Source organism: Pseudoliparis swirei, chromosome 1 (assembly GCF_029220125.1).
Source record: "Pseudoliparis swirei isolate HS2019 ecotype Mariana Trench chromosome 1, NWPU_hadal_v1, whole genome shotgun sequence".
Classification (NCBI taxonomy): Eukaryota; Metazoa; Chordata; class Actinopteri; order Perciformes; family Liparidae; genus Pseudoliparis; species Pseudoliparis swirei.
In genome coordinates, this window is record NC_079388.1 from 3,073,805 (window position 1) to 3,086,705 (window position 12,901).

General features: G+C 49.2%; 1 protein-coding gene across 1 annotated transcript in view; it reads right to left on the bottom strand.

Annotated features, from left to right (window-relative positions):
* macf1a (microtubule actin crosslinking factor 1a) overlaps positions 1–12,901 on the bottom strand; it is a 195,364-nt gene that overhangs the window by 12,416 nt on the left and 170,047 nt on the right. The window contains exons 87-105 of the mRNA XM_056420472.1: positions 12,697–12,825; positions 11,342–11,524; positions 11,097–11,252; positions 10,788–10,994; positions 10,387–10,506; positions 10,137–10,306; positions 9,902–10,061; positions 9,627–9,821; positions 9,274–9,546; positions 8,545–8,733; positions 8,329–8,440; positions 8,046–8,209; positions 7,431–7,593; positions 7,177–7,331; positions 6,989–7,063; positions 4,882–4,899; positions 3,217–3,334; positions 1,626–1,688; positions 1,080–1,112 (exon numbers count right to left, since the gene is read on the bottom strand). Of these exons, the coding sequence (XP_056276447.1) occupies positions 1,080–1,112; positions 1,626–1,688; positions 3,217–3,334; positions 4,882–4,899; positions 6,989–7,063; positions 7,177–7,331; positions 7,431–7,593; positions 8,046–8,209; positions 8,329–8,440; positions 8,545–8,733; positions 9,274–9,546; positions 9,627–9,821; positions 9,902–10,061; positions 10,137–10,306; positions 10,387–10,506; positions 10,788–10,994; positions 11,097–11,252; positions 11,342–11,524; positions 12,697–12,825 (2,683 nt within the window). The remainder of the gene's footprint in view (positions 1–1,079; positions 1,113–1,625; positions 1,689–3,216; positions 3,335–4,881; positions 4,900–6,988; positions 7,064–7,176; positions 7,332–7,430; positions 7,594–8,045; positions 8,210–8,328; positions 8,441–8,544; positions 8,734–9,273; positions 9,547–9,626; positions 9,822–9,901; positions 10,062–10,136; positions 10,307–10,386; positions 10,507–10,787; positions 10,995–11,096; positions 11,253–11,341; positions 11,525–12,696; positions 12,826–12,901) is intronic.

The following is a 12,901-nucleotide window of genomic DNA, read 5'->3' on the forward strand; positions in this document are numbered from 1 at the left end:
CTTGATGCCAAGCAGGAGCCCAGAGAGTCTGCACAGAGAGAAAGAAGCAGCCCAGCAGACGACTACAAGCCTGGAGCAGCCAGCCACAGAGAGAGAATAAAGAGAGAGAGAGAGAAAATAAAGAGAGAGAATAAAGAGAGAGACAGAGAGAAAATAAAGAGAGAGAGAGAGAAAATAAATGAGAGAAAATAAGAGAAAAAAGAGAGAAAATAGAGAGACAGAGAGAAAATAAAGAGAGAGAAAATGAGAAAAAAGAGAGAGAGAAAATAAAGAGAGAGAGATAAAATATAGAGAGACAAAAGGAGAGAAAATGAGAGACAGAGAGAGAGAGAGCAGTTGAACTGAGTAGAGTCTCGGAGGGGAAGGATGGAAGAGAAACTAAATGAAAGGATGGAAAAGAGAGAGAGAGAGGGCGGAGGAGCAGGCTGCAGTTAGCCTAGCCTCTCGGCCACCGTCCCCTAGCAACCCAGCAGCAAGCCGGCCAATTAAACGGGTGCACCCTGCAATTACGTCCCCCCCCGCCCCCCCGACGCCGCCCGAGCCAGGTGCACCCTGTAATTGTGCTCCCCGCCAAGCAGCCGGAGCATTTGAAGGAGCCACGTTGGAAGCGTTAGCAGAACCCGGGCTGGCCACGCCCAGGTCTGACTCACTGGAGGGAGAGGAATGTGGGCTTCACTTCACCAAGAGGATTACATACATGTGGTGGTGCTCACTTAACACGTTCACCTGCATGTGTTACACACGAGGACTCCTGCTGAGCAACTCGTCTTCTTTTACTGGAGAAGTCCTCATCTTGAATTTATTATATATATATAAAGTAATCCAAAGTAGAATACAGTAAAGACCAGGGGGATGGCCAAACCCTGCTGTGTGGCGAGAGAGAGCGTGACACACACATGTGACCGATATCAATGCCGACACACACACCAGTTAGAAACGGCACACACACACGCATATATATAATTATATGGATATATATGGACACGCAGAGGAGCGCGGTGGTTAAAGATGGAGACGGACGGAGCGTGAGAGAGAGAGATGGAGTGACAGAGGAGCAGAGGAAGAGAAAGTGTAGATACCTCGGCAGCAGAAATAGCCAGGAGTGACGGTAACTAAGAGACACAAGAGACATGTGAGGTAACGGGGACACACACACACACACACACACACGTACGCACACGCCATACGCACACACCCAATCAATGGGATCGAGTATCAGTGACCTCTGAAAAGTGTTTTAAAGAGACAGGTCAGGATATCAGAGCTGGGCAGTGGGGGGGGGGAGACATAACGTTAGTCAGGTGATCAGTCAGCACGGCACGAGAACAAGGCCAAGTCAACAAATCATGAAGAGGAGGAAGAGAGGTTGAAGACAATGGGACAGAGATCAAGAAGAAGAAGAAGAAAAGAGTTGAGGAGAAACAGAAGAAGAAAAAGAAACAGAAGAAGAAGAAGAGAGTTGAGGAGAAACAGAAAAAGAAACAGAAGAAGAAGAAACAGAAGAAGAAGAAACAGAAGAGAGTTCAGGAGAAACAGAAAAAGTTTCCAAACCGACGGAGGGCGAGACAGGCAGTTAGGACTTAGGAGAGAGTGAAAGCGTAAGAGATAGAGGAGAAGAGTCCAACCTATACGAGATGAGATGGAGCTACTGGAATCGGAGCGGAGAATCTTAAGTCCAGGATGTTGCACTAGGGAAAGAGAAAAGAGGAAGAGGGAGGGAGGAAGAGAGAGAGGGGGAGGAAGAGAACTGAGGACCATGCACCATGCAATACTACGTTTCATTGAAAAGAGAACTACAGAGCTAAGAGAGGAGAGGGGGAGAGAGAGAATGGGCTGTACAGAAACAAAACCAGTGAGAGGGTGAGACGGCCTCAGGACCAAGAGATGGAGAGATGGAGATGGAGAAATGGAGAGGGAGAAAGACGCCGAATGGAGGGAACACTGGAGGGAGGAGGGAGTCGCCCCGTCGTCGCCGACAGACAACGACAGACCTGACGGTGTTTGAGAGGTGTGTCTGCAGAGTGAGGGTGTGTGTTGGTGTGTTGGTGTGTGTTGTGTTGGTGTGGTGTTGGTGTGTGTAGTGTTGGTGTGTGGTGTGTTGGTGTGTGTTGTGTTGGTGTGTAGTGTTGGTGTGTGTTGTGTTGGTGTGTGTGTTGTGTTGGTGTGTGCCGTGTTGGTGTGTGTTGTGTTGGTGTGTGTTGTGTTGGTGTGTGTTGTGTTGGTTTGTGAAGTGTTGGTGTGTGTTGTGTGTTGTGTTGGTGTGTGGGTGTGTGTTGGTGTGTGTTGTGTTGTGTGTGTTGTGTTGGTGCTAGAGCCCGACCCACCTTCCAAGATGGTGGCCGACACATTCAAATGAAAAGGCTGATCAGTGAGATGCAGTTGAACGATGACACAGATAAGAGTCACGAGATGGTCACGAGATGGTCACGAGATAGTCACGAGATGGTCACGAGATGGTCACGAGATGGTCACGAGATGGTCACGAGATGGTCACGAGATGGTCACGAGATGGTCACGAGATGGTCACGAGATAGTAACGAGATAGTCACGAGATGGTCACGAGGTGGTCACGAGGTGGTCACGAGATAGTCACGAGATAATCACGAGATAGTCACGAGATAGTCACGAGATAGTAACGAGATAGTCACGAGATAGTCACGAGATAGTCACGAGATAGTCACGAGGTGGTCACAAGTTCAATGGACAGATTAAAGATAAAGAGCTCTGCTGGTATTACCAGTGTTATAACGCGGTGTATGGATCCATTGATAGTCTTGTTTACACGGGGCGGCTGGCAGCAGACGGTCAGGACGAGGAAACGTACGGAAAGATTCAGATTCACGCTTTTACAGTAGATCACTGTAATAATGGACCACAGTGACCACAATCACAGTGATCACAATCAGTGATCAAAATCACTGTGATTGTGATCACAGTGATTTTGTGATGACTGATTGTTTCCCCTGTATTTCATGGAGCTGGACGAGGAGGTGTAGCGAGAGCGTCGCGATGCTTCGTGTCCAGATGAGCGAATCAGGGACCCACTTGTTGTTATTTGGTGTTTTTCTACAAGTTTATTTCTTTTCAACTGTAAAATGTCCCATTCAGGAAATGTGAAAACATGATAATCGCTGAGTAATGCGCCTCGCGTCGGGCTCTAGTGACTGTGTGTGAGACATAGAAGAAGAAGAAGAAGAAGAAGAAGAAGTGACTCACCTCGACACGGGTCGTTCTTCACCAGGAACTCATCCAGCGCCATCCAGCCGCCGCCCACCCGCACCATCACCGTGCTGCGCAGGATCCTCACCAGACGCAGCTGCTGGGAGTCACCGAACTGAAGGGAGGAAGGAGAGCAAGAAGGGACCAAGGAAAGAAGAGGAGGAAGGGATGAAGGAAGAGGAGGAGAAAAGAGGGCAAGAGATAAGTAAACGGAGGGTAAACAGAAGGATGGCCAGATAAAGAGAGAGGAATCAGACTTCAGTGAGCGAAACAGTATTTGATAGATAACAATATTGATTGAATCCCAGCTTCGCAGCTGACTTTGTTCCATTTCATGCAAAAAATCAAAAGCATGCAGCAAATGTCTGTGATGATTCTCAGCCAAACACGAGCTTCATCATCGAGAGACGTTCACACCTCTGGATTCAAACCGCCGAGCAAAGCACAACTCCACCTCCTGGAGGTCTCCAAGCAGCTTCATGCACCTCCCACCACTAACTCCTTCATCACACCACTAACACCTTCATCACACCACTAACTCCTTCATCACACCACTAACTCCTTCATCACACCACTAACTCCTTCATCACACCACTAACTCCTTCATCACACCACTAACACCTTCATCCCACCACTAACTCCTTCATCACACCACTAACTCCTTCATCACACCACTAACTCCTTCATCACACCACTAACACCTTCATCACACCACTAACACCTTCATCACACCACTAACTCCTTCATCACACCACTAACACCTTCATCACACCACTAACACCTTCATCACACCACTAACTCCTCCATGCACTAACTCCTTCATCACACCACTAACTCCTTCATCACACCACTAACACCTTCATCACACCACTAACTCCTTCATCACACCACTAACACCTTCATCACACCACTAACTCCTTCATCACACCACTAACTCCTTCATCACACCACTAACTCCTTCATCACACCACTAACACCTTCATCACACCACTAACACCTTCATCACACCACTAACTCCTTCATCACACCACTAACTCCTTCATCACACCACTAACTCCTTCATCACACCACTAACTCCTTCATCACACCACTAACTCCTTCATCACACCACTAACACCTTCATCACACCACTAACTCCTTCATCACACCACTAACTCCTTCATCACACCACTAACACCTTCATCCCACCACTAACTCCTTCATCACACCACTAACTCCTTCATCACACCACTAACTCCTTCATCACACCACTAACTCCTTCATCACACCACTAACACCTTCATCACACCACTAACTCCTTCATCACACCACTAACTCCTTCATCACACCACTAACACCTTCATCACACCACTAACTCCTTCATCACACCACTAACTCCTCCATGCACTAACTCCTTCATCACACCACTAACTCCTCCATGCACTAACTCCTTCTCAAGGCTTCTCCTCTCAAACACATCCCAGCGGGTCGGGTCTGGACGGTGGAACCTGCTCACCGCCGCACAGCCACCACGGAGTGCTTCCTTGTTGTTGTTTGTTATTGTTTATATGGAGTTACAGTAACAACTCAAAATGAAATGCTGGCAGCAGGAAGGACAGCACTCTGTTTGTGGGGAGGGCAGGAAACAGATTCCACACATCCGTCACAGCGGCGGCACTTTACCTGGTTTCCGAGGAAGAACTACAATAAATCCAGAGGACGCGGAGCACGGGAACACGAGGAGACAGAAACAGAGCCAGAGTGAACCAACATGTCTGACAGCGCGGTGTGGACTTTAACTGTTCGTGCACATGGATGTTACTCAAGCTCAGAATTAGTTGTGTGAGCGAAAAGATGCCGACGTGTCGTCGTGATGTCATGAAGTTGTGATGTCATGACATTGTGTCGTCGTAGTCATGTTATGATGTCATAATGTCATGACGTGTCGTCGTGATGTTGTAATGTCATGACGTGTCATCATGTCATGATGCTATGAGGTCATGATGTTATGATATTGTGATGTTATGATGTCATGATGTTATGTCATGATGTTGTGATATTGTGATGTCATGACATTGTGTCGTCATGTCATGATGTTATGAGGTCATGATGTTATGTCATGATGTTATGATATTGTGATATTATGAGGTCATGAGGTTATGTCATGATGTTGTGATGTCGTGACGTTATGAGGTCATGTTATGAGGTCATGATGTCGTGATGTTATGATGTTGTGATGTTATGTGGTCATGATGTTATGAGGTCGTGATGTTATGAGGTCGTGATGTTATGAGGTCATGTTATGAGGTTATGCTGTTGTGATGTTATGAGGTCATGATGTTATGTTATGATATTGTGATGTTATGAGGTCATGATGTTGTGATGTTATGAGGTCATGATGTTGTGATGTTATGTTATGTTGTGATGTTATGCGGTCATGATGTTATGAAGTCATGATGTTATGATGTCATGATGTTGTGATGTTATGAGGTCATGATGTTATGATGTCATGATGTTGTGATGTTATGAGGTCATGATGTTATGATATTTGGATGTCATGATGTTATGATATCGTGATGTCATGACGTTGTGTCGGCGTGATGTTATGATATCATGATGTCATAATGTAATGATGTCATGAAGTTATGATGTTAGAAGTGTTGATGTTATAAGTTATAAATTATGATGTTATAAGTTATGATGTTAAAAGTTATGTTATGAGCTGAACAAAACCTCCAGCTGACGAACACATGGAGGAAGAGACGAGATGACGAGTGAAGAGACAAGACAACATGAGCAGAGACAAGACGCACAACCGATGAGACAACCACCGGTTGTGTTGGATTAGTATCCACATGGTCTCCAGATGTTATGACATGCGTCCTGGAGCCCGGTAGTTATGGGCCCTCCACTTAGAGCTGCATAGGGTCCAGACTGGACTTCATCAACACAATGAAACGAGGCCCTCATGGGGTTGTGTTTGATGGTCTTTAAGGCTTTAAAGAGAGAGTTCACCCTCAAACCCAAAATATACGTCTCCTCTTACCTGTATCTACATTGGGAGCGTTAGAGAGATGAGCGTTAGAGAGATGAGCGTTAGAGAGATGAGCCCTCGAGATGAGCCCTCGAGATGACCCTCTCCTTTATAATGGAACTAGATTGCACTGGATTTGGGGCGCCAAGAAATAATCTAGAAATCCTGACCCGGTGATTCAGAATGATCCCCAGGCTGACAGGTTGGAACTATTTAATTTAATTGAAAGTCGCTCCGTGGTGAACTCCTCTCCAGACACATGTAGGCGGTGGTTAATGTGTTGGTGATGACGAGGAAGAAGGCCGTGAGGTTAGTTACAAACACGTTATAACAATGTAAAGACATGTGTTACAATACAGACGATTAATCCACCATGACTTCATGATGAGAGACGGATACACAAACAAACTCGGTGAAGTTATGTGGAGAAGTTAAATGGTGCCTGTGAATGTTATTGATAAACTCTCCATTAATCAGACCCGGGTCAAACAGGGTTTTTAATAGAACAGGTTTTTATGCGTAACAGTGTGTTGTTCTTTGTGAACATAAAGCAGAGCTATGAACTACAAAGTTACTTTAATTAATTACATTTTAGCATCAAGGCGCTGTCAAAACAAACTAATACTGCTAATCTGAGCACGAAGAACAAAATGACCAAATATTCTTTGCCAATGTTTTGACCCGAGTCTAAAACAAGCCTTTAGAAAGCAGGTGGACGTTTAGTTAGCAACAGAACCAGAGACGAGCTGGACTCACCCGGTACTTGTTCTCTCCTATCTGCTCCACCTGGAACCTCTTGGCACATTTACACTGGGCCACCTGCCGGGTCACCTGCACCGCAACGAGCAACACGTCAGTCAACACAGGCGGACTCACTGGCGCCCCCTGTGGCGGGAGGCTCACAGCGCAGGGCGCTCCCTCGCGGTCGCGTAGCAGCTCCGTACCTCGTCCTCGATCTTGTCGGCGTCCGTGGTGGGTCTGTAGGCGTCCTTGTTGGGGTGCAGCGCCGCGACAAACTCGTAGTAGTCGATGTACCCGTCTCCGTCTCGGTCAAAGATGTCTGCCACGGCGGTCATCTCCAGCCTGCTGGTGGGGAACTCTGCTCACAGGGGCGACAACGACTCAGTTAACGTCTTTACAGCCATCAAAACAACGCACACCGGCGATAGCCCCGTAGCCACGTGGCCCGTGAACCTACTCGACGCCAGGATCCCGTCGATGAACTCCAGCCGCGTGATCTTTCCGTCCTGGTCCTTGTCGATGCGCCTGAAGAAGTCCATGACGCGAGACTTCTTGTGGTTCATCCAGCGCATGTACTTCTTCCTCCACACGTCAAAGTCAAAGTTGGCAAACTCCTTGAGCTGGAAACAGACGGTGGAGAACCACATGAAGTGTCACAGTGTTCGTGTTATCATGGACACGCGAACCGACTATAATGGGATTTAACTGCATTAGAGCTGGCACACAACTCAAATGGAGGCTGAACCGCTGGTGCATCATGGGCGAAACGTTGAGCTTTTTAGTTTTTCCGATCATTTTGTCTCCGTCCCTGCATATGGCTTACATTTTGGTTTTTTTTTCTCCTTCTAATTTAGGACCTCAGTTCCTATAATACGTCCGTATAATAAACTGTGTAGCCTAAAAATAAAGCCGCTCAGATCCTTCAGGACAAACATGTCCCCAATGAAAGCCGTTCAAACCACAGGCACAGCCTCCCATCGCGGCTTCTATTGCATCAGGCTTTCCATTCACAGCTTCAACATGGCGGCTTCTACAACATCTCTTTTAAAGGGGCTCGGTCACGTCGTCTTGCCTCTTCCAGTCGGTCCAGGCCGTCGTTGAGTTTGCGCTGGCGGTCCAGAGCCAGCAGCCACACCTGCTGCCACCTGGCACAGAGCTGGTTGAGCCTCGGGTTTCCTCCTGAGAGCTGCATGGCGTGCTGCTGCTGCTGCTGCTGCTGCTGCTGCTGCTGTTTGCCTGCAGATGAAGCAGAGGGTTGAGGAGACCCTCCCGCGAGGAGGCGAGCGCCCACGCCGCCGTCAAAGAGCGGGAGACGATAATATTTGTGCGCGGAGAGGTAAACACGGGAGACGTACGGGCTCCTCTCCGCTCGGCCAGGCTGCTGGGAGGCTCCGCCGGCTTCCTCTTGTAGGTCTTCGTCACTTTGTCCACGTCCGGCTGCTTCCTCGTCATCTCCTCCATAAACACCTTAAAACAACAAGCGGACACAAACTGTTAACGGACGGCACAAACACACTCGGTTTGAGCTCCAGCGAGGGCCACTTGAGGCGCGAGGAGTCCCTGAAGCCCACCTGGTGCTCCGTGATGAGGGTCTGGACTTGTGGGATGTCCTGAGGAAGCGGCTCCGTGTCCTTCTGGACCAATGTGGTCTCGGCGAACTGGAGCCAGGACAGCAGCTCCTCCAGCAGGTTGGCGTTGTTGAGCACCTCCGTCAGAGCCGTCTCCAGCCGCTGCTCGTGCTGCTTGGCCCACGTCAGCACCTGGAGCGCCACAGGGCACGATCAACGTCTCGATCTCTCTGACTCGTTCTCATCACGTCCCGAGTTAAAAACACTCAGACCCAAGCGGTTCACCCTCGCCAGAAGCTGTAAAAACATCTTTTTAAACATCTTTTTGACGGTCCTTGAACACACCACGTGCGTTGAACGCTTGCATCAGAACAAGGAGCCAAAACGAAGCTTAAAATTGTGATATTTCATGAAAATAATGTGATTCTACAGGTCTCATTTTAAATGTTGCCCAGAAGAAACCAGATCCTGTAAAAGAGATTGAATTCTGAGGAGGAGCCAACAGTCAGGAGACAACAACTACGACACGTTAGAGTTCTCTCCTTCTAGTTATGACTGTTGTTTCCACAAGGGAGCAGGAGGAGGAGGAGAGGCCACAGAGAAAACATGTGAAGGTTAACCGGAGGTCAATGGAGGTCAATGGAGGTCGTTCCCAAACTCAAACCGTGAAGCTCAAAGGTTGGAAGGAGCAACAACATTTCCCGAGGGCATTATTCATGCGCTCCTCCTCACCTCCTCGAAGCGCGCCCTGATGATGGTGATCCAGTGCTTGATGGTGGTGATGGAGTCCTGGTGGCAGAGCGTCAGGATGCCTTCCCCCATGTCGGCGGCCCTGTTGACCTCCGTCCTCCTCTCCTCCACCGTGCCCGTGAAGTCGCGGTGCGTGTGCAGCAGCGCCTGCAGAGTCTCCGCCTCCTCCGGGAGGAGGCCGCGGAAACGCAGCGTCTGCTCCGCCTCGGAGAGCCACTCCAGGAGGACCTGGATGGCCGTGCGGAACTCCTCCGCCTGGTGGGGAGAAGGGAGCGCGGGTGAGGAGGCGGCCAGAGGGCATTCTGGGAGTTTTTGCGCGCGGCCCGCCGTCCCACCTGCTTGAGCGCCTGCTGCAGGCGGGTCTGCTTGGTGACCGACAGCGCGCACACCGTGTCCCAGCGGCTGCTGAGCTCCTGGACCTGAACCTTGACCCACGCCGTGTCGTCGCGCCCGGTGTCCATCAGGTCCCGGGCCGAGCGCTTCAGGGCCTGCACGCTGCTGGTCCTCTTGCCCAGCTCCTTCTGGAACGCCTGCGGGGTTTGTGGGACGCGAACGGCGTGTCAGACTCGGGTCGAGGGGTTTCATCCTCTACGCGGCTCTGATGACGCACCTTATGCGAGTCCATGAGGTTGGACACCAGATCCAGATCCCCGTGGACGGGCAGGTCCTCGGCCAGCAGGGGCTCGACCCGGTACAGCCAGTCCACCAGGGCCTGGAGAGCCTCTGCAAACTGGCCGGAGAACAGCAGCGCCTCCTCCAGCTTGTGCTGCCTGCAGAGAGGAGGAGACCAGAGGGCTCGTCACCTCCTCCTCCTCCTCGGTGCGGAGCGCCCGGCGGGCCGTTACCTCTCTACGCTCTTGCCGCACACCGTGTCCCACTTGTCGCGGACCTCTCCCACCAGGTGGTCCATCTTCTGGGTGTCTGCCGGCAGCTGAGCCTTGTCCCTCATGGCCCAGCCCGACCTCACGGTGGTGTCGTACACCGGCTGCTTCGAGCCCAGAGCCTTCTGAAACTCCTGGACGGGGGCGAGGGGGAGAAAGGTTTGTAGACCGGGACGCAACAAACGAAGACCAGAGGGAACCGGTGAGGCCGTACCTTGTGTTTGGCCAGCTGGACTTTGATCTTGTCCGGCTCGTTTGAGATCTCCAGCTCGGAGTCCAGCCTCTTCTCGGCCTCCTCCAGCCAATCGGTGAGCTTCCTCCAGGCCTCGTGGAACTGGAGACAGAGTCACCGCTCGTTAAACACACACACACACACACACTCGGAACGAGGTCAACATCCACGCTTTATAATCGATAGATTTACAATCAGATTATCTTAATTGTATCATTTAGCTGAGAGTTTTACCAAGAATGAGTTACAATGAGTTGTCGTGCAGTATAACTTTATATTTAAATAAACTGACATTAGAGAGACTTTAAGGTCTGAAGTTCACATTTATTTGATGAGATCACGTCAGCGTTGACCTCCTGTACGACAACTCATCGGTCCAGTACCTGCTTGGCGCGCTTGCGGGCCTCGTCGAGGTGGCGCCCGCGGTCCAGGGACCTCTGGACCAGCTTGTCCCAGCGGGCCTGGACGCTGAGCAGCAGGTTCTTGATGAGGACCACGTCCTGCTTCAGGCTGGCGAAGCGGAGCTGCGAGCCGGCCTTCTCCAGAGCCAGGACCTGCTCCCTGTGGGTGTTCACCTCGTTCACAAACACCTGGGCGTGGGGAAGGAGTGAGGAAGGCGTGAGGAAGGAGTGAGGAAGGAGTGAGGAAGGAGTGAGGAAGGAGTCGGTGACGACTGAGGAACGTCCCGGTACCTTGTGCTCATCGATCTGGAAGAGGACGGTGTCCAGTATGAGGCTGGGGGGCTGGGCCATGTTCAGGGTCTGCTCAGCCTGGGTCAGCCAGTTGATGGTGTCCTGCAGAGACGTCTGGAAACCCGTTGCCAAGGAAACGGCCTCTTCCAGCTTCGCCTGGGAGGGGTTCAGAGTTTAAAATGTAAAAACAAAGAACAACAACTCTTCAATTGAAGGTCAAGTCAAAGGTCTGCGGGGGGTCTCACCCTGCGGTCGTCCATCTTGGTGTTGAAGGCGGCCCACTTGTTCTGCAGCATGGACAGGTTCTGCTGGGTCTGGGTGGTACCGGGTCCCGCTTCTTCCCCTCCGCGAGCCAGCAGCATGGACTCCCCTTGGTCCAGCACCCGGTGGTACTGGTCCGCCCGCTGGGACAGCTGGTCCTGGAGCTCCTGCAGACGGAGAGGACGGACAGGTGAGCGGACCCCGAGGCGAGCGCCGTCGTCTCTCGCCGGGACAACGGGCGACATTTAAGATTCACAGCCGCCATGTGAGCAACGTGTGTGAGGAGACGACCGCGAGGACGACGAGCAGCTGCTCCTCGCTCTTCATCGCTCTGAACGCAGTGAAGAGCTGCAGCTCGATCAGAACTGTACAAATAATCTAAACAATCAGTTGAGAGCTGGTTAGCGCTGTAAAATTATTATGACTCGTATTACTTACTTTAAATAGTTTGCATTACTTACTTTTAAAGTGTTCTACTGCAGCTTCACATTGTGTGTATTCTGTGTTGTTGTTACCACATATACTGTGGTAGTGCGTCTCATCCTGTTAGTTATTGTTTTATGTTTGTTATTGATTCATATTTGTTATTGTTTTATGTTTCTATTGTTGTATGTTTCTATTGTTTTACATTTGTTATTGTTTTACGTTTCTATTGTTTTACGTTTCTATTGTTTTACGTTTCTATTGTTGTACGTTTCTATTTTATGTTTGTTATTGTTTTACGTTTCTTATTGTTTTATGTTTCTATTGTTTTACGTTTCTATTGTTTTATGTTTCTATTGTTTTATGTTTGTTTGTTTTATGTTTGTTATTGTTTTATGATTCTATTGTTTTACGTTTCTATAGTTTTATGATTGTTATTGTTTTATGTTTCTATTGTTTTATGTTTCTATAGTTTTATGTTTATATTGTTTTATGTTTCTATTGTTTTATGTTTGTTATTGTTTTATGTTTCTATTGTTTTACATTTCTATTGTTTTATGTTTGTTATTGTTTTATGTTTCTATAGTTTTATGTTTATATTGTTTTACGTTTCTATTGTTTTATGTTTGTTATTGTTTTATGTGTGTTATGGTTTATGTTTATTATGGTCTGTCAAGGGACTACAGATGCTAATGAGCTGAAGCTACGCTCTGGTAAAGAGCTTCACATGGTGACATTTATGTTTTAACTGTTCATGCTCCCTTTTAAATAAAGATAATAATAATTCACTTATTGTGACTTATCCATAACAAATGAAGCAGCAGAAGGGATGTGATGCTTTGAAGGTTTGCCTCGATAGATTCTTCCGTTGCCGACATAAAGGTGTGTGTGTGTGTGTGTGTGTGTCTTCTGTTACCAGGTGCTGCTGCAGCTGCTCTCTGGCGGTTTCCGGCAGGCCGCCTGTCGGCTTGGCGGCGGACAGCTGGCTGTCCGTCCTCCTCAGCCACTGGAGGAACTCCTCCAACTCGCCGTGGAAACCTTCCGCCTGCGCAGCACAAAGGACCCGGTTTGAGCTCCACGGACATTTCACACAGCGGTCATGAGAACGGGGTCGCAGCGGA